Raw genomic sequence first — 25,829 nt, forward strand, 5'->3', positions numbered from 1 at the left:
TTTCACAAAGGATGAATTTGAAGAGTATTGGTCAGAGCTAATTAAAGAAACTGAAGTGGAACAACATCCATGGGTTGTCAAAACTTATGAGAATAGGTCACTATGGGCAACTGGATATCTACGTGATCAGTTTTTTGGACGTATAAGGACTACGTCTCAATGTGAAGCTGTTAATGCAATAATAAAGACTTATGTCAGGACGAAAGGCTGCATTTTTGAATTCATGCATAATTTTGATCAGGTTTTGAGAGATTACAGAAATAATGAATTGGAAGCTGATTTTAAGTCAAAGTTTACGGTACCTGTGTTGACAACTCAACTGCGTGTGATTGAGAGTGATGCCGCCAATACTTATACTGCGGAGATTTTCAAAGAAGTTAAAGAGCAAATTCTGAAGGCTGGTGCATTGATAGTTAAGCATAAAAGTGATCACGGGGATACAAAGATTTATACATTAACAAAATTTTGTAACAATACATATGAAAGGAAAGTTGTATTTGATGGTACCACATTGCAATGTTCGTGTAAGTTGTTTGATTCTCGCGGTGTTCCATGTTCTCATATATTTTATGTCATGAAGGATGAACATGTTGATCATATTCCTAGGCCCTTGGTATTGTCGCGATGGACCAAGGATGCCAAAATTGAGTATTTGAACAACATGGAATGTAATGGTGATGTTGATTCGAACGTAGTTGAGGAAGCTCGTTTTGGTGCATATTGTTCGGCCTTTACAAGTTTTTGCAAAGAAGCTGCAAAAAAGAATGGTGTGTATGGCCAAATTTTGGATGACATTATGAAATTACAAAAAAAGTACTGCATTAATGATGATCCTATTATTGGGACACAAAATCCAGCAGTCGGTGATCCGGTGGCGGTTAAGAGTAAAGGTGCTCCAAAGAAAAAAAAGAAAGAACCAAAATCTGTCAGGCGATGTGGAAAATGCAACGCTACAACTCATAATGCGAGGACATGTTCCGAGGTTATTTCAATAACTCGTGATTACTTAGTTATAGTTACTGTTTGATTTGTTATTAAATATTATAGTTGATATGTTTAAACTTGCAGGGTACACAAAAAGCGACAGAACCAATAGTTGATTTGCAGTCGGTGTCGATATCTGATGCTATAAGCCAAATGGATGAGGTATAATATGTTTTATTAAATATTTTGTGTTATTATGTGAAATTTAATAATAATTATTTTGTCATTATTTTTTTATAATCAGAAAAAGAAAAGAAAAGCAACCTGCAATGTTGACAGAAGTGTGCAAAAGAAGGGTTCACGTCCACCGATACACCGTGGCGCTAAGGCCACAGTGACAACACAAGCAGACACAAATGGATGTTACAATCAAATGCATTTCCAAGCACAGATGGATGTTACAGGCACAAGCAGACATTTAAATGCAATGTGTGGAGTTCAACCTGTTATGCCGATGGTACCTCATATGTTTCAACCAATGCATTTGCAACCCGTATACCCAATGTATGGAATGAGTGTTGGGCAAACTGCAAGTTCGTGCTACGGTATGCTACAACAGAGTGTCGGGCAATCTTCACGTTCGTGCTACAGTCTGCTACAACAAGTTGAAAAGGCTGCTACTGATGATTGAGTATTTTAGTAGTAGTATAATTGAATGCATTTTGATAATGTTGATGTACAATTCTGGTTTAATTATGTTTGTGGATAAATTGTTTGGGATTTCATGTTTGTTTTGATTTACTTGGAGAAATTGGTACAATAGTGATTCATGACTGTTATTTATGCTTTAATATGAGTTACATGTTTAGAAAGCTTATAAAATTGGCTTTTATACCAGTATAACGCAGGTTTGAGTCATGTTTGCAACATTCGGTTATTTAATGTTATTTTGTAAAGAAAAAAAATAACAAAAATGGCACCAACCAGTTTCGAACTCGAGATCTACATGAATTGAACGGTAAACACTACCACTAGGCTGTCATTAATTCTTTTGTAAAGTTTTCATTTGTGTTGATATAATTATGTTTATTTGACGCATGCTCTGCACCCAGACATAGTTTCAAATACGGCTATAAAGACCTCTCATTCATTAATGTTTCGAAAACCCTAGTTTCCCAATACTCATCTCTTCTCTCCATCCAATTCGAAATACAGATTTATTGTTTCCCAAAAATCCCTAATTTCGCAATTTGTCCCAACAATGTCTTCTTCATCTGTTGCAAATTCAATGGCAGTCGAAATCCCAGAATGTGGTTGCAAAAATCCAATGAGGTTGTACATATCCAATTCAGGCGAAAATCCTAAGCGTAGATATTGGAAATGTCGAACTCATGGGGTAGGTTTGCTAACAGATCGTTTTATACTTGGTAGATCTATTTCGATCATGATTTAATTTGGTGAGTATAACATTTTGATGATTGAAATATAATTTGCAGGGAGCTCGAAGTTGTAATCTTTTCATATGGGATGATGAAATTGAAGGCCACCCTCCCTATGTGCGTCCAACTGCTAGTCCAAATGTTCGTGAATCACAAACTCAACCCAGTCGTGGTTGCACATGCTCAGAGTTGTTCAAAGATGTGGTTTCAATTGTTAAAGAAATTCAATTCAATAAGGGAGAGAAGATGAAGATGAAACTACAAAACGAGAGATCGACAGCAAAGATGTTTAGGAATTTGTTGATTTGTTCTTGGATTATTTTCTTTTTTTATGTTAAAATGTTTACCTAATTAATGTAATTTTTTTTTTTTAATAACGATTCTAATCTCAGAAAAATATTGATGGATTGTTGTTTTTTCTCTTTTTCCTTTTTTGTTCCAACCGTGATAAGTGATAAGGAATATGATTAGTTAGAGTGATTATAGGGTTGTGAATTGATTATTGTGTGTTTCAACTTCCAAAACTGATAGGAATAGGATTGGTTAGAGTGATTATATGGTTGTGAATTGATTATTGTGTGTTTCAACTTCCAAAACTGAAAAACTAGTAATTATAGGGATAAGACATAGGATTGGTTAGCGTGATTATAGGATTGGTTAGCTGGATTATAGGATTTATGGAGTGCTTATAGGGCTGCTGTGGAGTAATTATTGCGTGTTTCAACTTCTAAACATGAGTAAATTTGAAAAAAGCAAACCTATTTAACAAGCTTTATCTGGACATAAAGTTTTTCGATGGAATTCATTCATTATGGGTATCAAGTAATTATAGCTCTTAAACTTCCAAAACTGAATGAAATTCCAGTTTACTTAGTGTTTCATTAAATCAAATGTTTAACTCTTTGAAAACTAGTGGAACAAATGCCTCAACCACACAAAGGGTAAGCAAGCTAAATAATAACGACTTACGCCAAATAATAACGAATCACGCCATATGTATCGTAACTTAAACGATAATAATAAAACGAAACTTTTTAAAATAGAATTGAAATTGCATATGTCGACGAACACGTATGTGATCGTCAACTGATGTCTGGCTACTGATAAAAGTAGCATTTTTACAATTAAAAAGTTCAACAACTACTTAAAACAAACTTAAGTACTTAACAAGAGCTAATTAAACAGTAGCAAACAGTTTGGACGAGGATATCAAACATTGATCCATCTGGGCATCAATTCAGCGGGTGCGAGGCTTCTGGCGCATCAATGAAACAACCATTAAGTTATAAGGTGGTTTCAGAGAAAAGTGGAGGACGTCACCAACTTTAGGCCTGTGCACTTCAACAAAGTCATACCTGATGACAAATCGTCACACTCTCTAATCCATGCCTATTTTAGCAACATTAGATGCATTTTAGTAGGTTTTTAGCAATAAATATAAGAGAAATCTAACCATTTGCTTGATTACTTGTTTTGCAAGAAAACAGGAAAAACTGCAGGAAATGAATGATTTTCACTACGCTGGGGGCGTAGGCCATCACGCGCCGCGTGATGGAGCTCACAGGGAGCCAGGATTTTTACTTTGATCACGCGCGGCGTGATACCTGACCACGCGCGGCGTGAAGCTTTGTTCAGGAACTGGGTTGCTCTCTGACTTGACTACGCGCGGCGTGATGCCTTACCACGCGCGGCGTAAAGCTTTGCTGAAGATGAAGATTGTTCTCTGACTTGATCACGCGCCGCGTGATTCTGTTACCACGCGCGGCGTAGTTGATGGATTTGCAACCACGCGCGGCGTGGTAGATCTGGCGCGCGGCGTGGTTGCATTCTGTATATATATTTTCTGCATAATTCTGTTTTCGGGTTGGAAAATTCTGCATCTTTTCACTACATTCTGGTTTTGGAACTTGAAGATCGTGATTCACACTCCAGCGGAGAGCTCCAAGCGCATCAGATCATGGATTCACAAGCCGTGGCGATGAAGCGAGGAAGCGTACGAAGAACGATGAGGAGCTAAACTCCCTCGGAGGTAGAATCTAGGATAGTTTAGGATGTAGTTCAGCTGAATGTAACCTGCAATTGTGTAAGATCATACTCTCTTTATAGTGTTCATTCAATTCAAGTCTGTTTCTAATGCTTTATAATCCTTCATTAGTGTTGTAATGATTTTGAGTTAAGTCACGTGCGAGAGTATTGATTTAATGTCTGAACTGAATTGTATTGAGCACTCGAGTGTCTCCGGTCGAGAGATTGAGGCATAGAGTGTAGCGAACGATTGACGCACGTTAACATCATTCGTTGTAGGTAGCTTCCGCCCGAGAGATCGGGGGAGTATCGACAACGAATAGAGTGGATTTTGACAAGAGATTGCGATTCACTAATTTGTCGATCTAGTTGTGAACACTTGAGTAGATCTTGTTACATTGTAGGTTGCATGCGGTTAGCTATAGACTAGATGATTCCGATGATTCTACCTCGCTTTTCCATATTATCAAAGCACATTTTCTAGCAATTCATTACTCAACATACCCCCAATTTATGTGTATTTTCTGTATAATGTCTATGAACACGATTCGACTAGTTTGATCACACAATCCCTGTGGATCGATATTTTTATTACTACGTGATTTTCGTGCACTTGCGAAATTTATCATCAAGTTTTTGGCGCCGTTGCCGGGGATTGTGATTGATTTAATTAGGCAATAGTGTTCATATTTTCTGTGTTTTCTTTATTATTTTCTGGTTTATATTTTTCTCCCGGAGCGTTCTACTTGTGTGTTTCATTGTGCATGCGGAGAACAGGTCCTCAAGAGCTGCAATTTGATCCGGAGATTGAAAAGACAGCTCGCGCAATTCGAAAGGCAACAAGGGAAGCTCAAGCTTCAAGGGGAACAGCTTTGCTAAGGGATACACCGGACTGTCAAGGAAGGACTGCAGCAACAATGGAGGAAGAACAGGTTCCACCGGTTCCTCAACCGCCAAGGCGTACCCTTGGTGATTATGGGAGGAGAGACAATGACGCGTTGGCAAATCAAGGCTTTCAGCCGGCGAATCCTGTCTCATTCGACATCAAGAACACGGTTCTTTCCGCCTTAAAAGAGAATCCTTATTCAGGTTCGGAAGCTCAATGCCCGAACTTACACTTGTCTCACTTCTATGAAGCATGCGACTATACCGATCCGCCGGGGGTGAGCGAATCGGACAAGAGACTGAGGTTATTCAAGCATTCTCTCACCGGCCGTGCTAAAGACTGGTTGGACACGATACCCGCCGGAACTATTGAGACTTGGAGACAGCTGGAGCGGAAGTTCTTAGATCGTTACTTTCCTATTCATAAGTTTCTAGAAAGAAGGGCTGAAATTAGCAACTTCGAACAAGCGGATGGCGAGACGTTGTATGATGCTTGGGAGAGGTTCAAAGTTTGTCTTAAAAGGTGCCCGAATCACGGTTTCGATGGCCACAATCAGATGCAAATGTTCACCCAAGGTTTGAGGGCTCAAACGCGAATGATACTTGACGCATCAGCCGGTGGTTCGTTGAAGAACCGTGACGAAACTGAAGCAAGAGAATTGGTTGAAAGCATGGCTCAAAACGAGTATAGAGCTACTAATGATAGAGGAGCCAAAAAGAAAGGCGGAGTGTTGGAATTGGATACTCAAACAGCACTATTGGCGCAGCAAAAGCTCATGACTAGCCAAATGGAAGCAATGATGAAGTTGCTGTCCAATCCGCAAGTTCAAACTTCTCCAATAGGTAAAATTGACAATGTGCGCTGTGATTTTTGTTTGCAGGACCACCCAAATGGCGGATGCTTCCCGGAGGGTTCAGAGGAGGCTCGCTACTTGGCCAATTTTCGGAAGTCGTACAACAACAATAACAACGGTTCCGGGTGGGGGAATGGTATGCAAGGTCAAGGTACACAGCAACAGCAGCAGAGGCCTCCATCGAGGATGGAAGAGACTCTAAATCAGTTCATGCTCATGACCCAAAGCAACTTTGAAGCAATGAAATCGAGTCAAGCAACCTCTAACAAGAATCATGAAGCTTCGATAAAGAATCTTGAGGTGCAAATGGGTCAGCTGTCAAGACAGTTTTCTATGTTGCAAAACCAAGGAGGTTTCGGTGGAAACGCTCATGACAATCCGAAAAATGAAACTTGCAATGGAATCACGTTGAGGAGTAGAGAGATACCGGAAAGGCCAGCTGTGGAGAAGCCCTTGAAAAAGAAGGTCATTGAGGGAGAAGTTGAAAATAAGCAAGAGGTCGTAGTTGAAAATGAGAGATATGAGGGAGAAGTAGAAAAGGAAACTATGCCTAAGGAAGTTGATATTAGTGAGGATGAGAAAGAAGAAGTTGAAAAACAGAGGAAGACAAAAGAAAAAGAGAGTAAGAAGGTTGAGAAAGGTAAAGGAGTTGATGAATCGCCATATGCTAGGATGCCTTTTCCTAGGAGAAAGAGAGTTAAGAATCTTGAGCGGGAGAAGGAGTTCAAGAAGTTCATGAAGGTATTGAACAAGCTTGAGATGGCTATACCGTTAGTTGAGGCTTTGGAGCAAATGCCAAGTTATGCAAAGTTTTTGAAGGAGCTGCTCACAAAGAAAAGAAAACCATTAGATGACGAAATGGTAAGTATGACGGAAGAGTGCAGCGCCCTCATTCAACGGAAGCTACCTCAGAAAAAGAAAGATCCGGGGAGCTTTACAATTCCATGTTCCATTGGAACGCTCACCATTGAAAAAGCTTTGTGTGATTTGGGTGCTAGCATTAATCTGATGCCGTTATCAATGATGAAGAAGATACCGGGAGCTGTAGCAAAGCCGACAAAGATGAGTCTCTCTTTGGCGGATAGATCGATTGTGCACCCGGAAGGTATTCTCCACGATGTGTTGGTTAAGGTTGCTGGGTTTGTGTTTCCCGCAGATTTTGTGGTATTAGACATAGAAGAAACTAGAGAGTGGGAACCTTTGCTACTTGGTAGACCCTTTTTAGCAACTAGCCGTGCCCTAATCGATGTAGAGATGGGGGAACTCATGCTAAGGACCGATGATCAGCAGGTGACATTCAATGTCTTTGACAAGATGGAGTGTGGTGATGGAGACCCACAATGTTTTAAAATCCAGGTTTATGATCATATTGTGAAACATGCTCTTAAGTTACCTTGGAATGCACACTACTTGCCACATGGTGGCGCTTCTTCTCCGTGACCCTTAGGGGCATGGAACGTCAAGCATCGGGACGTTAAACAAGCGCTGGTTGGGAGGCAACCCAACGGTTACTAATGTTTTAGTTTGTGTTGTTTTGAAGTATGTAGGTAGGTGTGCAGCAGAAGCAAGGACGAAAGCAGAACAGGGCTAAACAGAGTTCTACTACGCCGGGGGCGCAGTACAATCACGCGCGGCGTGATCCTTCATCACAGAGGAAGGAGTTTTCAGAAGCTATCACGCGCGGCGTAGGGGTGTATCACGCGCTGCGTGAAAACTGGAGAAATATGGAGTCTCTGACTAAGTGATTACGCGCCGCGTGATGGTGATTACGCGCAGCATGGTCGGTTTGAAAGGAGTTCTTGACCGTTACATTTAGTACTACGCGCGGCGTGGCAGGGGTCACGCGCGGCGTGGTTACACAGAAAAGCGTGAAAAATTTGAATTTCTTCATCTTCTCAACCACTCCATCCGTCCCATCATCAATGCACACGGTCTCCCACACGGAAAACTCCATTGACAACCCATTTTCACTCTCCAAACTTCTCCAATTTCACTTCTAATCACCTCCAATCATCCATTTCCTTCACATTCACATTATACCCAAACCACCCACTCCTAAACCCACTCCAAATCCCTCATTTCATCTCATTTCACCATTCTCCCAAATTAACCCATTTCAATCTTTACAATATCAAGATGTTGACTCGGCTAACTGGAAAGGGAAAGAAGAAGAGTGATGCTAATCCACCACAAGAGCCTCCGAAGAAACCAAGAACAAAGATGAGTGCAAGCAAGGGCCAATCTTCTCGGTCCGCGGAAGCATCTTCTCCTCGCCGGAGCAATGTGACTCAACCACAGGTCCACCCCCACTTCATCAGTGCAATCCATGAAAAAAGGTACACAAAAATCCAAACCTTTACTATTAATCAAGAAAAAGGTTTTGGAGAGGACTTGTTGAAGGGTGTTGCTGAGTTAGGAAATGAGGTCAAGTCTAGGAAATGGGGGAAGTTTAATAAATTGATGATTAAAGATGAAGCTAATCCGGGGAATCAGATGTGGGTAAGGGAGTTTCTCGCGAACGCTTATCTGCCTGACCAATCGTCGGTTCCGGAGTTCTATTCGACAGTTAGGGGAATAAGAGTGTATTATTCTGCGGCTCACATTAATACATTATTGGGTTGTCGTGTGAGAGGTGCTTGTGAGTTGGTAACCGAGAAGGAACGAATTTCTAATGGTGGCCTTGCGGTAAGAGAAGAGTTAAAGGCGATTGTTTGTAGGCCTGGAGCTAGATGGCTGTCACACTCAGCCTCATCCCTTCCGACTAGGTTGAGTTTAACGAGTTTTAACCCTATTCACCGGGCTTGGGGTGAGTTTTGGCTTAAGAATGTGCGAGTGGTTGGTAATAATTCTGAAATCCAGGTTGATAATGTTGCTGCTGTTCGATTATTAGCTGATGGTCGTTATATTGATCTTGGTCTTTGGTTACAAAGGGATTTACATGAAATGGCAAATAATAATAATCCGACTTTTACTTTGGGGCATTGCAACTTAATTGCTGCTTTGTGTAGAGCAAGCAATGTCCCTATGTGTGTGCAAGAAGGTGACTTACATCCCGTCCGTCCACTAGCTTTATCATACTTTGAGAAGAGGTTTGAGAGAGGACCTATTGTGCCCCGCGGTGAGGGGAATGCTGCAAGGGAGGAAGCTTTGAGGGAAGAAGAAGAAATAAACCGGTTTGAAGAGGGTAACCATCCGGATCAACAAGGGGATCCGGCATATGAGTCTCAAGAAATACCGGCACATGCTCCTCCACGTTACTCTCATGATATGAATCAGCTTGCGTCCATGTTGCATCAAATGGAAATTTCTCAATATTCCGGGCTGCCGAATCTCTACTTTGATACCGCCTCTTCCATGTACACCGAGGCGATGACTTACCGGTCTACCTTCCCTCCTCCTACTTTTGGGACTTTGTATCCCGTTGATACTGATTGGGAGGCGCATCAGGCGAGGGAGCTGACGTCATTCCAGGCCAGACAAGCTTATAATTCTGGCTTGAGAGCTTCTGAGTTGGCTGAGATCGAGAGGCGACGCCGGGTTGAGCAGGATGAGGCTGCTGCGATGGAGAGGGAAATGCTGGATGTGGATGGGCTGAATTTGAATTTGAATAGCCCGTTCACAAACTACTTCACTGGCCAGCCGGATGACGCGGTTTGATGTTGTTGGTGATGATGTTCTGCTGCTGCTGCTGCTACTATTCTACTACTCTATCTCTATCTTTACTTAATTGTCTTTTATTTGCTTGGTTTGTAATAATATTCTGATGTTGCTTGGATATTGGCTGGATATTTTAATTGTGTACTCTGAATTTGAATCTTCTTTTGTTTAATTGTGGAATGGTTTTTACTTCTAGAGTTTGTTTCAATATTTTGGCATGTTCTTTCTAGTTACTTGAGTATCAATTACTTGATTTTCTCCGTGTGTGATATGTGAAACTTGCAGTGCAATAGCTTGTTGCACTCATGTGACCAAGAGGCAAAGGACGGGAACGCACACTTTTTGACCGGTTCTTTGATTCGACCCAACCGAGAGGTATTGAGCCAAACACTCATTTTTCTTCTATGTGTGATATCCACTCATGTATTGTCTCTCGATTTTGCTTGTCGTCTTTGTATTTGATTGGTACTTTTGTAGCACACACGAGGCATGTTTCTTGGTACCTTTGAGCCTTTCTATCCACCCTTACATATAATTATCCTTTGCTTAACCAATTTGAGCTGAAAAAGAACATGTTATTTTTGCAAAACCTAAAGAAAATTTTTGATGAAAAAAGGAATGACTTTCTTGGAGGTTAGGCACCTAATTAGTGGTTGATGCGCATTGCTCACCACTAAGTTTGGGGTTGCTCTTTGGAATTAGCAACAAATAAAGTTTGGGGTGAGGGTACTAGAGAACTTATAAAAGTTTTGATTTGAAGAATTGAGAAAAATTTCAAAAGTTGCAAGGCGTTAGTCATTTTGTAGTATGAAAAAAAAAAAAAAAAAAAAAAAAAAAAAAGATGAATGAATGTGAAAAGAAAAAACAAATATAGAAAAGAAGTGTTAGCCTTGAATTCAAAGAATTGCAAAACTTTGTTTGATGATTTGGAAAAGTTCTCTAGTCCACTATATTTCAAAAGGGGTTTGGTTTATGAAATATTTTTGACCTTAGGGGGATCTAACTCCAAGTTTTTCTACTACTTATCCCAAAATGTCACCATCCACCCTAGCCAAGCCACGTTATAACCCTAAAAGACCTCTAATGTGTGTGCACAAAGTGAACCGAATGAATTCTTAGACTACTTGCAAAATTATTGTTGACTTGCATTGATGTGTTGATTTGAGTGAATTACCAAAAACTGAAGAGTGCATGTGAGTAGTGTGATGAAATCATAGAGCTTTGGTCGAAAAGTGTGAACTACTTGAAAATGCCTTGCGGGAACGGTTGTGCAATTGAGCAATGTGTGCAGGTGGATCATTGATCATCAGGCGAGTCTCACGTATGTATGATTCGAGTGAATTTAAGGAAAATGCCAAGGTCTTGACAGAAAAGCTTGAGGTAAAAGTTGTTTCCTTGAGGACAAGGAAAGGTTTAAGTTTGGGGTTGTGATGACAAATCGTCACACTCTCTAATCCATGCCTATTTTAGCAACATTAGATGCATTTTAGTAGGTTTTTAGCAATAAATATAAGAGAAATCTAACCATTTGCTTGATTACTTGTTTTGCAAGAAAACAGGAAAAACTGCAGGAAATGAATGATTTTCACTACGCTGGGGGCGTAGGCCATCACGCGCCGCGTGATGGAGCTCACAGGGAGCCAGGATTTTTACTTTGATCACGCGCGGCGTGATACCTGACCACGCGCGGCGTGAAGCTTTGTTCAGGAACTGGGTTGCTCTCTGACTTGACTACGCGCGGCGTGATGCCTTACCACGCGCGGCGTAAAGCTTTGCTGAAGATGAAGATTGTTCTCTGACTTGATCACGCGCCGCGTGATTCTGTTACCACGCGCGGCGTAGTTGATGGATTTGCAACCACGCGCGGCGTGGTAGATCTGGCGCGCGGCGTGGTTGCATTCTGTATATATATTTTCTGCATAATTCTGTTTTCGGGTTGGAAAATTCTGCATCTTTTCACTACATTCTGGTTTTGGAACTTGAAGATCGTGATTCACACTCCAGCGGAGAGCTCCAAGCGCATCAGATCATGGATTCACAAGCCGTGGCGATGAAGCGAGGAAGCGTACGAAGAACGATGAGGAGCTAAACTCCCTCGGAGGTAGAATCTAGGATAGTTTAGGATGTAGTTCAGCTGAATGTAACCTGCAATTGTGTAAGATCATACTCTCTTTATAGTGTTCATTCAATTCAAGTCTGTTTCTAATGCTTTATAATCCTTCATTAGTGTTGTAATGATTTTGAGTTAAGTCACGTGCGAGAGTATTGATTTAATGTCTGAACTGAATTGTATTGAGCACTCGAGTGTCTCCGGTCGAGAGATTGAGGCATAGAGTGTAGCGAACGATTGACGCACGTTAACATCATTCGTTGTAGGTAGCTTCCGCCCGAGAGATCGGGGGAGTATCGACAACGAATAGAGTGGATTTTGACAAGAGATTGCGATTCACTAATTTGTCGATCTAGTTGTGAACACTTGAGTAGATCTTGTTACATTGTAGGTTGCATGCGGTTAGCTATAGACTAGATGATTCCGATGATTCTACCTCGCTTTTCCATATTATCAAAGCACATTTTCTAGCAATTCATTACTCAACATACCCCCAATTTATGTGTATTTTCTGTATAATGTCTATGAACACGATTCGACTAGTTTGATCACACAATCCCTGTGGATCGATATTTTTATTACTACGTGATTTTCGTGCACTTGCGAAATTTATCATCAATACCAACCATCTCCAATGTATCTCTGCGACGAGCGTCCCGGATCCAAAATAGCACAGTCATATGTACGTTTCGTCTCTGCAGATCGCAAGTAAATCTCGCACTTGTCTTTTAGAGCACGCTTCACAACCCACGCAGGAATGTGCTGCACCAAATATAAGATAATCAAGATTATTAGTCAGTAAGACAAAGTAAATAACAAGTGATACATAATTGAGAATGCACCAAATGTGAACTAATACCAGTGTTTGTTTCCTCTTCAAATTCTGCATAGCTGGTGTAACTTGTGTTATCCATTCACAGATTTCATTCCTGTCCTTAATCACTCTTTGAGCAACATTGTTATCCACCCTCCTCTTACCAGCATTGTTAGCAACATTGTTAGCAGTCCTTTGAGCAACATTGTTAGCAACACTATTAGCAACCCTATTAGCATCCCTATTAGCATCCCTATTAGCAACCCTCCTCTCAAACCTCTGAGACCTCTGATAAACATTATCACCTTCGTCATCTGAACTTAACCATATTACGTCAACAGGCTCTGGTTTGACTGGGTTCATACTTACATTCCTAAATCAACATAAATAAACAACATCATCATATAGTACCAGTGCATGAACACAGAACATAACCAATAATCACCAACAACGTCTGATAATGATAACATCGTTTACAAATAAGACAACACATTGGAAGTATAACATAGCATCAACGTTTCAGATCTTGGTAATTGAAGGTAAATAAACATCGTTTAAAAAAAAAAAAAAAAAATCTACTATCAAATCACTTTATCAACATGCAGATCTTGTTGAATGCATTTACTCTCAAATCACTTTATCATGTAACTAAGTCTTTATAAACAATAACGAAGCAATTCTCCTACTTAGGAATTTACTCATGAATGAACTTAATGAACTTAGTAGATACGAACAGTATCAATGAAACCAACGACAACAAAGAACACAAATAGGATGTAAATCGATAACAAAAACGATGACAAAAAGTAAGAAGGACAAACCTTTGTCTGGACGAGGACGCCATTCGTTGTCGTTGCGCCGGTTGCTCCGTTTTTCCGCCTCGGACGCTTAACAAGAATGGTAAGGGTTTCACACGATGAAGTGGTTCCCTTTGTTGGAGAATGAACAACCTTTTTAGGTTGCAATGATGAATGATATCTATTCCAACAAAAGGAAGCCTTTTTGGTTTCCACGCATATGTGGTGTGGTAATAGTACCTGTTTGGAAGAAAACTTTTTGGTTTCCACGCAGGTGTGTGTTTGTTTGTACTTAATTTTTTAAATTTTTAACGTGAATAGTAAAAATTTAAAAAAAATGACTTAGATATTTACTCACCGGAGTAAATACACGTGGATGACTTCGAAATCGGAGTAGTTCAATTTTTTAGGTTCTTTGACTTAACATCTTACCCTAATGCTAATGACTTAGATATTTACTGACCGGAGTAAATACACGTGGATGACTTCGAAATCGGAGTAGTTCAATTTTTTAGGTTCTTTGACTTAACATCTTACCCTAATGCTAATGACTTAGATATTTACTGACCGGAGTAAATACACGTGGATGACTTCGAAATCGGAGTAGTTCAATTTTTTAGGTTCTTTGACTTAACATCTTACCCTAATGCTAATGACTTAGATATTTACTCACCGGAGTAAATACACGTGGATGACTTCGAAATCGGAGTAGTTCAATTTTTTAGGTTCTTTGACTTAACATCTTACCCTAATGCTAATGACTTAGATATTTACTGACCGGAGTAAATACACGTGGATGACTTCGAAATCGGAGTAGTTCAATTTTTTAGGTTCTTTGACTTAACATCTTACCCTAATGCTAATGACTTAGATATTTACTCACCGGAGTAAATACACGTGGATGACTTCGAAATCGGAGTAGTTCAATTTTTTAGGTTCTTTGACTTAACATCTTACCCTAATGCTAATGACTTAGATATTTACTCACCGGAGTAAATACACGTGGATGACTTCGAAATCGGAGTAGTTCAATTTTTTAGGTTCTTTGACTTAACATCTTACCCTAATGCTAATGACTTAGATATTTACTCACCGGAGTAAATACACGTGGATGACTTCGAAATCGGAGTAGTTCAATTTTTTAGGTTCTTTGACTTAACATCTTACCCTAATGCTAATGACTTAGATATTTACTCACCGGAGTAAATACACGTGGATGACTTCGAAATCGGAGTAGTTCAATTTTTTAGGTTCTTTGACTTAACATCTTACCCTAATGCTAATGACTTAGATATTTACTCACCGGAGTAAATACACGTGGATGACTTCGAAATCGGAGTAGTTTCAATTTTTTAGGTTCTTTGACTTAACATCTTACCCTAATGCTAATGACTTAGATATTTACTCACCGGAGTAAATACACGTGGATGACTTCGAAATCGGAGTAGTTCAATTTTTTAGGTTCTTTGACTTAACATCTTACCCTAATGCTAATGACTTAGATATTTACTCACCGGAGTAAATACACGTGGATGACTTCGAAATCGGAGTAGTTCAATTTTTTAGGTTCTTTGACTTAACATCTTACCCTAATGCTAATGACTTAGATATTTACTCACCGGAGTAAATACACGTGGATGACTTCGAAATCGGAGTAGTTCAATTTTTTAGGTTCTTTGACTTAACATCTTACCCTAATGCTAATGACTTAGATATTTACTCACCGGAGTAAATACACGTGGATGACTTCGAAATCGGAGTAGTTCAATTTTTTAGGTTCTTTGACTTAACATCTTACCCTAATGCTAATGACTTAGATATTTACTCACCGGAGTAAATACACGTGGATGACTTCGAAATCGGAGTAGTTCAATTTTTTAGGTTCTTTGACTTAACATCTTACCCTAATGCTAATGACTTAGATATTTACTCACCGGAGTAAATACACGTGGATGACTTCGAAATCGGAGTAGTTCAATTTTTTAGGTTCTTTGACTTAACATCTTACCCTAATGCTAATGACTTAGATATTTACTGACCGGAGTAAATACACGTGGATGACTTCGAAATCGGAGTAGTTCAATTTTTTAGGTTCTTTGACTTAACATCTTACCCTAATGCTAATGACTTAGATATTTACTGACCGGAGTAAATACACGTGGATGACTTCGAAATCGGAGTAGTTCAATTTTTTAGGTTCTTTGACTTAACATCTTACCCTAATGCTAATGACTTAGATATTTACTCACCGGAGTAAATACACGTGGATGACTTCGAAATCGGAGTAGTTCAATTTTTTAGGTTCTTTGACTTAACATCTTACCCTAATGCTAATGACTTAGATATTTACTCACCGGAGTAAATACACGTGGATGACTTCGAAATCGGAGTAGTTCAATTTTTTAGGTTCTTTGACTTAACATCTTACCCTAATGCTAATGACTTAGATATTTACTCACCGGAGTAAATACACGTGGATGACTTCGAAATCGGAGTAGTTCAATTTTTTAGGTTCTTTGACTTAACATCTTACCCTAATGCTAATGACTTAGATATTTACTCACCGGAGTAAATACACGTGGATGACTTCGAAATCGGAGTAGTTCAATTTTTTAGGTTCTTTGACTTAACATCTTACCCTAATGCTAATGACTTAGATATTTACTCACCGGAGTAAATACACGTGGATGACTTCGAAATCGGAGTAGTTCAATTTTTTAGGTTCTTTGACTTAACATCTTACCCTAATGCTAATGACTTAGATATTTACTCACCGGAGTAAATACACGTGGATGACTTCGAAATCGGAGTAGTTCAATTTTTTAGGTTCTTTGACTTAACATCTTACCCTAATGCTAATGACATAGATATTTACTCACCGGAGTAAATACACGTGGATGACTTCGAAATCGGAGTAGTTCAATTTTTTAGGTTCTTTGACTTAACATCTTACCCTAATGCTAATGACTTAGATATTTACTCACCGGAGTAAATACACGTGGATGACTTCGAAATCGGAGTAGTTCAATTTTTTAGGTTCTTTGACTTAACATCTTACCCTAATGCTAATGACTTAGATATTTACTCACCGGAGTAAATACACGTGGATGACTTCGAAATCGGAGTAGTTCAATTTTTTAGGTTCTTTGACTTAACATCTTACCCTAATGCTAATGACTTAGATATTTACTGACCGGAGTAAATACACGTGGATGACTTCGAAATCGGATAACTCCTACTATTAACTCCAACCGTTCAGTTACCATTAATTTCGATTACAACACAAAGGAAGAAAGCAACTTAATTTTACTTCCTAGCTTCAGTTGCAATCCTAAACACCTGCTCCTCTTCTCAACTTCATATTCTTCAAAATGAGAAGACCTTCTCCTCCCAGGCCAAGTAGACGCACCAAACAAAAAATACCTGAAACAGATGCAACAAACAATACAGTTAAGATGACAACAAAGACTACCACTCACTCTATTGAAATTAGTAAGCATTACTCTGAGACTGAAACTCGCAAAGATAGCTTCGAAAAAAAGGTTATTGACCTATCATCCAGGTAATGTTTGCAGATATATTTTACCTATGGTTGTTGTCATTCCTCTTCCGTCTTATATTCTTCAACTTAGGGACTTTGGCAATGTATTTTGCTAATGAACCCTAATTTTACTTTCTTTTTATAAATCAGAACCATTTTTAACTATACTTTATTTTTTTAAATCAGAACCATTTTTAACTCTACAAATATGGACAAATTTTTTAGTTAAAAAATCTGCAAATACTTAGACAATACTTAAGTTTTGACTACAACCCAAAAGCTGTCACACACCACATACTAAGAGCAACACCCTGTGGTAGTATGTTTACTGAATTTTTAGGTTTGGTATCGTATTTTTAATTAGTTTGTATCATACTACATTTTTAGGGTTTATAACGGGTTCATCTGGTTAGTTGTAGTTTTTTAGGTTTGTATGTACCACTAATGGTTTGTTCAAATGGTTCATAAGGGGTTCATCTGGTTAGTTGTAGTTTTTTTAGGTTTGTATGTTCATCTGACTTTATTTGTTTGTGCAGTAAATACAATAGTAGCCGAAGGATCGATGAAAGCGACAACGAAACAGATTACGAGTCCACCGCCTCGACTCCTGAGATGGACCGTAAACGTCCGGTTAAAAAACGGGCAGAAACAACTAGAAAAATAACCAAGCCAATTTTTAATATGACCAAGGGAACAACATCTGCCCCACCAAAAATGAAGCCTAACGATGACGGAGAGGTTTTTATTGATGCATATCAGTTAGACAGGATTAGGAGGAATCTATTCTGTCAACCAGAACAAGATGATGACCATGATTTTAACTTGAACTTCCATCCAACAAGTGCGTTTGGATACGAGGGTGCCGACGTTCCTTTTTATATTCCTGAAGTAAGACTTAACTAATTTCATTTTTTTTAACTACAACAAAGCAAACCTTTATATGAATTTTATTTACTTACCACAGTTTTAATTTTATACCTATTTAATAACAGTGGATGCCAATGACGTTTCGACCGACTCAAAAAATGCAATTGAACGACATATGTACTTACACAGCTGCATACATCTTTATGAAAGATGATCATCAGCTACTGGGGTCAGTCTTTTTGTACCATATAATTCTGCATTTATAGTTGTTTATGACATTGCATTTCATAATAACTAACATTGCACACCAACTATTGTTTGTAGTGATGAGGTTCTGGTTAGAACTACATCAGGTGTCTTTGGAGATAGGAAAACACTTAAGTCTCTTATGCCTAGATGCCCTGTTGACCAAGAGGTTATATTTTTTTTTAATTACAATGTTCCATACAGAAGTTTAATATAATTTATATCTAATATCATTTATATTTATCTGTACAGATTCTTAATCTAGTAGTTGCCAGATCAAATTGGCTTCAGGATAAAATGGGCAAAACAAGGAGGGTTTGGTATATGCCTACGGATTTTGCGGTGATTGCCACTAACCCAACTATTAAATTTACATCTGTTAAGTATTAATTATTGACTTAAATTACATCTTTTTTTAAGCAATATGCTCTGGAATCCAAACACTCAGCTGATCAAGTTAGGGTAAAATATCAACATAACTTCCTGAAACCAAAAAGTCATGTTTCCAAGGTTAACATTTTACTTTACAACAATATTTGTTAAGTAGCTTTTGATAATTATGTTCGCATGACTAAATATTAGATTGTTTACAGATTTTTATCCCTATAAACGACGAAGGATCACACTGGTATCTACTGGTTGTTGATTTGTTGGATAGAAAACTTTTATGGTTGGACTCTATGCCTACTGAAGAAAGATATCATAACAGACGTCATTCCATAATGACAGTGGTATATATTCTTATCTATACTTTATTGTTACCTACTAAGTTTTACATTCAAATATATGCTTTTTTTTTCAAAATTGGTTTTCCAATATTCTCAGGCTATATTTCTGGAGAAAATACTGCTTCATGATTCAATTGGTGTACTGGATCCTAAGTTGCATCAATATTTAATCACAAACTATAACCTTATTCAGCCTACTGGCCTCGCACATCAGCGACCAGGCTCGTACGTCTCATAAAACCCTTTTTATATTTTAAATTTATTGAACTTTACCTGTGAGTATAACACTTGCTTTGTAATGACTGCCTATAGAAACGACTGTGGAGTATGGGTGGCAAAATGGATGATTGAGTGTGCATTCATGAATGAGTATCAAAACGTAACTGTAAGTTAAACTAATGGTCATTATATATTATTTCTTATACTTTGTCCCTCTAATTATATTTCTAATTTAACTAACTGTTTTTATTACTGTAATCTTAGGTTGTTACAGCCACAAGGATGAAACTAGCTCTTTTTATCTGTCAATCAGCTAATAATGTGTTGGTGAATGAACTCGTGTCGAAGGCTGCAAAACATTGGGATGTTCAGTGGAAGAAAAGGAAGGCGTTGGTTAAAGTTTGAAATTGTGTTCTATGGTGGTTAAGGCGTGAAACTTTGGGGCATTATGCTTGATTTGATTTTTAATTTGAATTTTGGGTTGTATTTTGGATAATTTGATATGTCTGTCGTGGTTTTTGATTTCGATATTTGTGTCGACTCTAGTTTTTTCAGTTTTTTCAAGTGTTTTGGCTATTACGTTGGTTGCGTTCTATGTTTGATTTTCAATGTTATGTTTGGATATTATCTTGGATATTAACAGCACTTTGGTCAGTACTTGGGTTTGTGCTATACACATAACATTATTTTGCAAATTACTAGTACATTACTAATTTGGAACTACTAATTTGGAACTCCAGCATAATTCAACACTCACTAAGAAAAAGTTACATGAACACATACACACACACACATAACATTTTTGGACTTTAAATATTAAACATACCTCCTTTGTCTGGCTAATGAAACCTAACGTTAGCTTTCACCTGCTCTCCTTCATCTCTAACTCTTCTATGGTGCATATTCCTCCAAACTGTTTGAAATTAAAATGAAACATATGTTACTATCTAACAAAACAAGTCAATATAAAGCAATCAATCACAAATTTATCATTGTATATAAATATGAATGTATACATTTGTTAAGATCGTGCATGTAAAATTGAACTCTATTACAAGGCATTATCTACGATATCATTGTATAACTCAAATTACAAAGCTTTAAGGTACATTGTATAACCTTGAATTGTAACACAATGCTTTACATTATTATTCAGCTTATATAGATCATTGTTGTATAAACTAGTTGAGCTTATCTCAATTTTACAGGCAACTATTTCCTATGCAACTATTTCCTATGCTAAGCCCTTCAACTTCAAACTTGTCAATTGTTTTCTCCGTTGTTTCCTTTCTATACTGAGAATATCAGACCATGCATTGCGTTTGCTCAGTAGAGAAATCATAGTTGACTTCACAACAGCAGCTATTCAATTGAAACACATACAAAGTGTTAACACAGTATCAACATGTAAATTTCCAATTCAAATCAAACACTACACATTCACTTTTGATTAAACTTTTCAATATAATATCACTATATTCAAATTCAGAATTTAAGCATTTGAAACATACAAACCCTAATCCCCAATTCCATAATTTTCTGGGTAACAACTACAATCATAGTCAATTTTAAATACAACCCTAATCCCCAATTCCATAATTTTCTGGGTAACAACTACAATCATAGTCAATTTTAAATACAACCCTAATCCCCAAATTGATCGTTTCTGCAGGGTAACAAATCAACTTCAATTTTAAATACAAACCTAATTCCAAATCGATCGTTTTCTGGCTAACAATAAATACCCCAATTCAATGAAAATTAAAATAAAGATAATTTTGCGAACAACATATCTGTGACAGGACACGAGGACGTTGCAGTAATGCTTCAAACCAGTAGAACGACAACCAACACAACCAAGTCGAATGGAAGAGTTACAATAAGATCGAACGGTCTATTCCAAACAAAAAAGAATACGATGGAGAAGATGGAGGATGAAGATAATACGACGGAGAAGATGGAGGATGAAGAACAGGTGGAATTCAGGGATGAAGAAAAAAGAACAATACGATGGAGGATGAAGAACGAGTCGGCTTTAAGGTTTTCAATTACAAAATAAATTTTGTCAAATAAAACATATTGTAAATTTTTATCTAACTAATTTTAAATGACAATTAAAACTTGTTTTTATTTGTAAATTATTCTAAATAATTGTTAAGTTTATGAGGGACTTGTGTGCAATAATTAAACTTTTCAGTAAAAAGTCTTATCATGTACCTTCATTACAATGTAGAGCTGATGTGGCATCACTTAAAATTCTATTGGGCAATTCAATTGGCCTCACTAATGAGGCCATTTTACTGGCCTCACCATAGAAGCACCCTAATCTCATATGTTAATTGTTTTTCAATCTATGGTCCCAAAATAAATGACTTGTTTTACCACTATTATGTTTGTCGATGTACAATTTTGATCGTTAATATATTTTATTATTTATTATTAAAAATTATAAAAATTATATATTTTGAAAATACTAATCGAGACGAATCAAACAACATATCATATGTTAATATTTGCACATATATACTAGTAAAAAAATAAGGTCAAATTAAGTCATATAAATAGTACACTAAGTCAAAAATAAGTCATTAGAACGAATGAGGTAATATTTAATACTCCATATTCGAAGTTAAAAAAAATGAGACTATTATTTATGTATTTACTAGAAGTCCGTTAATAAATATCATACATGTTAGATAGATGAGCTTGTGTCTCATCTTAAAAGCGACCTCAAATAATGAAGATTAAATGTTGTCAAACACATTTATACACCAAAAATTTGTATAATGTAGAACTCAAAATATAAATATAAACAACTTCAACAATAAGAACGTTTGTTTAAATAATAAAAAAAATAAAGATGAGGTTGTAATATGACAACTACATCACAAAAATCTATGTTTCAAAAGAAAAATCACTAAAATTTAAAGTTAAAAGATATTTGAATAGGCTTAAGGTTATTGATCTTAAGAAATAGATAAAATTTAATTGAGATTATGTTAACCCCCCAAATTTAATATTGTTAATCCCACAAATCCAATTACCATTATGAGAAAAAGCCAAGGTCATTGTAAATTTTGATTGGCTTCAAAAGGTATAGTGTCATCAACTGAGTATTCAAAACTCCAAGATTTAAGAAATAATTCGAGACACTTGAAAAAATTCACTTTGAGGAAGCTTCAAAAATAAAACTTATACTCATTGAGGAAGTCAGTTATTTTTCACTCTCCATGTCTAAATACCAGCACGGTTAAGAAGGATTCAGATTACAGGTAGTTAAGAAAGATTTAACCTTATAATTAAGATCGAACGATCCAAATATAAAAAAAATTTAATCAAATTATATAACTGCTTTATATCTTAATCGTCCGATTAAAATCGAACAATCATATCTTCCCTAACTATATCCAAATCCAATACTAGAAGCTTGAGTAGTTGTTCATGTGTAACTAGAAAGGTTATAAGTCAAGACTTAGACATATTCTAAAATTAAAATTTAGTTATACTATTCTTCTTTTATTTATCATTGTCAATGTATTTAATGTTTACTACTTGTCCATTGTAAGTGTACTAGCACTTGCGTGACTGTAATATTTATAGATCTTACAATAAATAAATGCTTTCCATCCATTGACATGTACACATAGCTAGCTAGCTCCCTCTCTTTTTTCTAACTACCATTTCTTGCTTTTTACATCTCTTCTCTCATTCAATCTTCTTCTTCAACTAGTCACAATTTCAAGAGACACTAGACTTAGTAGATAGCTACCTTTTCCATAACACACCAACCAAATTTTTACAACCTATGATATATCGTATCTTTGTTTTCAACACAAACAAGTGAACAACAACATAGTATAACATAGGACATAGGACATAGTAGTTTCACCAACACAAAAAGTTAACAATTGTAAAAACCAAAATGGGTTGTTGTGCTAGTAGTAACAGATCTTTATTGTCAGAAACAAAAAACAATGATTTTCAACCATCAAGATCTAGCATTTCTCATGTCAAAGGTTTAGAAAACAGAGCACCTCCTTCTGTTGAAGAAGAAACAGTTAAGGAAGTGTTGTCTGAAACATCCAAATGGAAGAAACCAAATGAAAGATTCAATTTTGAAGTTGAAAAGCCAAAATGTTTTGAAAAATTTGATAGAGAGAATAGTAAGATTGAGAAACCGTACTACAAAATTGATGAGATCTCTGAAGTTTCCGAGGTTTGTAGTTTGAGTGAAAGTGTTTCTACAATCACTGCAACTGATCGGAGAGAAGAGGATGAAGAATCTTGCAAAAGGGTCAATGGATCTCCCGCTAAAATGCGCAAAAATCGTACCTTTTCCGGTGAAAAACGAGATTGGACGGCGGGGAAGTCGCCGGTGAGAAGGTCGGAGCAATCTCCGGCGAAAAGAAATGGTGGGTCGGTGAGGATTGTTCAAAAGAGAGATCAAATGGGTAATGGTGGAATGAAGAATCAGCCTCTCCGGCGAGACTCCGGCGAAAATTCCGGCCGGCGATCTAGGTCGCCGGCGACTCGGACCGACAATGGGTCAACGAGATCTGTAGTGGGTCGGAGCTTATCTGCAAGAAGAATGAATCAGTCGCCGGGGAAGGGAAGAACCGCCGCGCCGGAAAATGATGGCCGGAAAATGGAGAATTCAACAATGGAGAGTAAATGGCCATCAACAACAAATGATGAGTCACTGGAAAATCCACTTGTGTCATTGGAATGCTTCATTTTTCTTTAGGTTTGATGAACTTAATTGATTGCAAATCATAGTTGCTAAGTATGAATTATAAATTTATGTACTTTCTTTAGTTAATTGATTTAATTAATAGTGATATTAAGTTGGAGAATGCTAACAAGTAACAAGCCTCTAAATTATGAAATTAAAAGAAAAAAGTTTGTATAGAAAAATTATATCCTCCTTTTTTTTAGTAATTGGATGATCTCCTTCACTCTCCTCTCCATCTCTCTCAATTCTCTCTATCTTTTTCTTAATTTTAATCTCTCTCTTTAATAAAAAGTTTTAAAATAATAATGAGAGAGAGTGAGATTAAGAGAGAGATAGAGAGGAGAGTGAATGAGAGGATCCAAATTCTACTACTAATATGCGAAAGATATAAAAAAGGGGATACGGAGAGCAGGGTGAAAGAGAGGATCCAATCACTAAGTAGTAACTTGTATTAAATTTTATTTGTTTTGATGAAATAATTTGTTTTTTTTCCCTGTTATATTGTTAACTATTAATTATCTCATTATGTATATTTCCTTTTCTACTATAAATACTTAATGATATATTAAAAAATTAACAATTAATATAGCATTTTGAGCTTTGAAAACAATAGGCAACAAAGAACAAAATTATTCTTAAAAAATGAGGAGTAAACAAGAATTGAGGGAATACTATTGTCAAGGAACTACTATGTAACTTGTATTTTTAAAAGGGGTTTGAATTCTCTTCGGCCACTGAATGATACTATTTTATTAAATGTTAGTAGTCAATAATAATATTATAGTATAATAGATAGCAAAGAATATGTTAAACGGAGTAGAAACTGCCCCGGTTAAGATTATTCAAATATGCACTGAATATAAAACTGGAGAGGAAAGACGGAAGAAGATCCGAATCCTTCTAAAACAATTTTCATTTTGGTTAACGGAGAAGAAAATAATTTTGAGAGATAAAAAATATGAGAGCTAGACGGATAAAGTGGACAACAGAGAGGATACGAGGAAAGAGCGTAATAAATGATTCATATTCGACAACATCACATTAATACTCTAATAGTGTAGTTGTTGTAAAATTGGACCTATTCAGAATTATAAACATCACATTAATGAGAATAATATAAAATAGAGATTATAGAAATTAGAAACTTATCGTGGAGCAACCATGAATTATACAACCACGAAATTACAAATAATGGATATCTGCAAGATAGTAAATGGTGTAAAACTACATGTGGCGTGGCATAGTTACCGTTTTTAAGGATTTATCATTTTCATAACTCATAAACACGGATCTCTCAAAATTCAATAGGTCTTATCCGAATATAAGTTAAATGGAGAGACGTGTGCTATATATTATTATACTATAATTTTATAGTATGATAATTTTATCATATCCTAATCCTAATTTTATAGTATACTCCTATCAAACAAATTATTAATCGAAGTTGAAGGGAAAGGTCAATTTTCATGACCAAGTTATATGAAGTAGAGAGAGTATGGGTGATCTGTCCCAACTTCCAAACATAAGCATTTGGATAGAAGAAAACGTAAATGCAAAGTGGTGAAAATTGATATTTGCAGTGTTAATATCTTTTTCTTCTCTGCGAATGGGTTTCTTCCACTGCACCAATTTGGCTTGTTAGGAAAGATTGCGTCTCTGCCATTTACGATTCAGTCTCTACTAAATTATTTATCTATGGTACTGTGACAGTGAGTGAAAGATTCAATTCAACTGAGATCAAATTATGAGAATGAAGACAAAGAAATTGTATAAGTCTTATTCAATTGTTTTATTATAAGTTTTTGTTTTTGTGCAGAAATTGTATTATTCTCATATGTTGTATTGTAGTATAAATTTGGTTGTGCAATGCACCCTTTTTAAGTTCCAACACCTCATAAAATTTGTCCATAATTCTGCTTTGAAATATTTATTTATAGTCTAAAGGACAATTTGAGACCTCTTATATGTAAAATTAAAAGGGATAAATATAT

The 25,829-nt window shown here is 36.9% G+C and overlaps 2 protein-coding genes across 2 annotated transcripts; both read left to right on the forward strand.

Moving 5' to 3' along the window:
- On the forward strand, positions 1 to 1,851 carry LOC123911439 (protein FAR1-RELATED SEQUENCE 9-like). The gene is made up of 3 exons (XM_045962852.1): positions 1 to 982; positions 1,069 to 1,146; positions 1,229 to 1,851. Exons 1-3 carry the CDS (start codon positions 224 to 226, stop codon positions 1,613 to 1,615), a joined length of 1,224 nt encoding a protein of 407 aa, XP_045818808.1. The 5' UTR covers positions 1 to 223; the 3' UTR covers positions 1,616 to 1,851.
- A 20,828-nt stretch (positions 1,852 to 22,679) lies between these two features.
- LOC123908493 lies at positions 22,680 to 23,968 on the forward strand. Its single transcript, XM_045959147.1, has one exon. It carries the CDS (start codon positions 23,029 to 23,031, stop codon positions 23,848 to 23,850), a length of 822 nt encoding a protein of 273 aa, XP_045815103.1. The 5' UTR covers positions 22,680 to 23,028; the 3' UTR covers positions 23,851 to 23,968.
- The last annotated feature ends 1,861 nt before the right edge of the window (positions 23,969 to 25,829 follow it).

The sequence above is a fragment of the Trifolium pratense genome, linkage group LG2, assembly GCF_020283565.1.
Source record: "Trifolium pratense cultivar HEN17-A07 linkage group LG2, ARS_RC_1.1, whole genome shotgun sequence".
Classification (NCBI taxonomy): Eukaryota; Viridiplantae; Streptophyta; class Magnoliopsida; order Fabales; family Fabaceae; genus Trifolium; species Trifolium pratense.

What these genes read in the sequence shown, in the direction of transcription:
- LOC123911439 (XM_045962852.1), top strand. Translation starts at nt 224, where the DNA reads ATGCATAATTTTGATCAGGTTTTGAGAGATTACAGAAATAATGAATTG. An exon ending in ATGCGAGGACATGTTCCGAG is followed by an intron (nt 983 to 1,068) that starts GTTATTTCAATA and finishes TTAAACTTGCAG; the next exon opens with GGTACACAAAAAGCGACAGA. An exon ending in CTATAAGCCAAATGGATGAG is followed by an intron (nt 1,147 to 1,228) that starts GTATAATATGTT and finishes TTTTATAATCAG; the next exon opens with AAAAAGAAAAGAAAAGCAAC.
- LOC123908493 (XM_045959147.1), top strand. Translation starts at nt 23,029, where the DNA reads ATGGGTTGTTGTGCTAGTAGTAACAGATCTTTATTGTCAGAAACAAAA.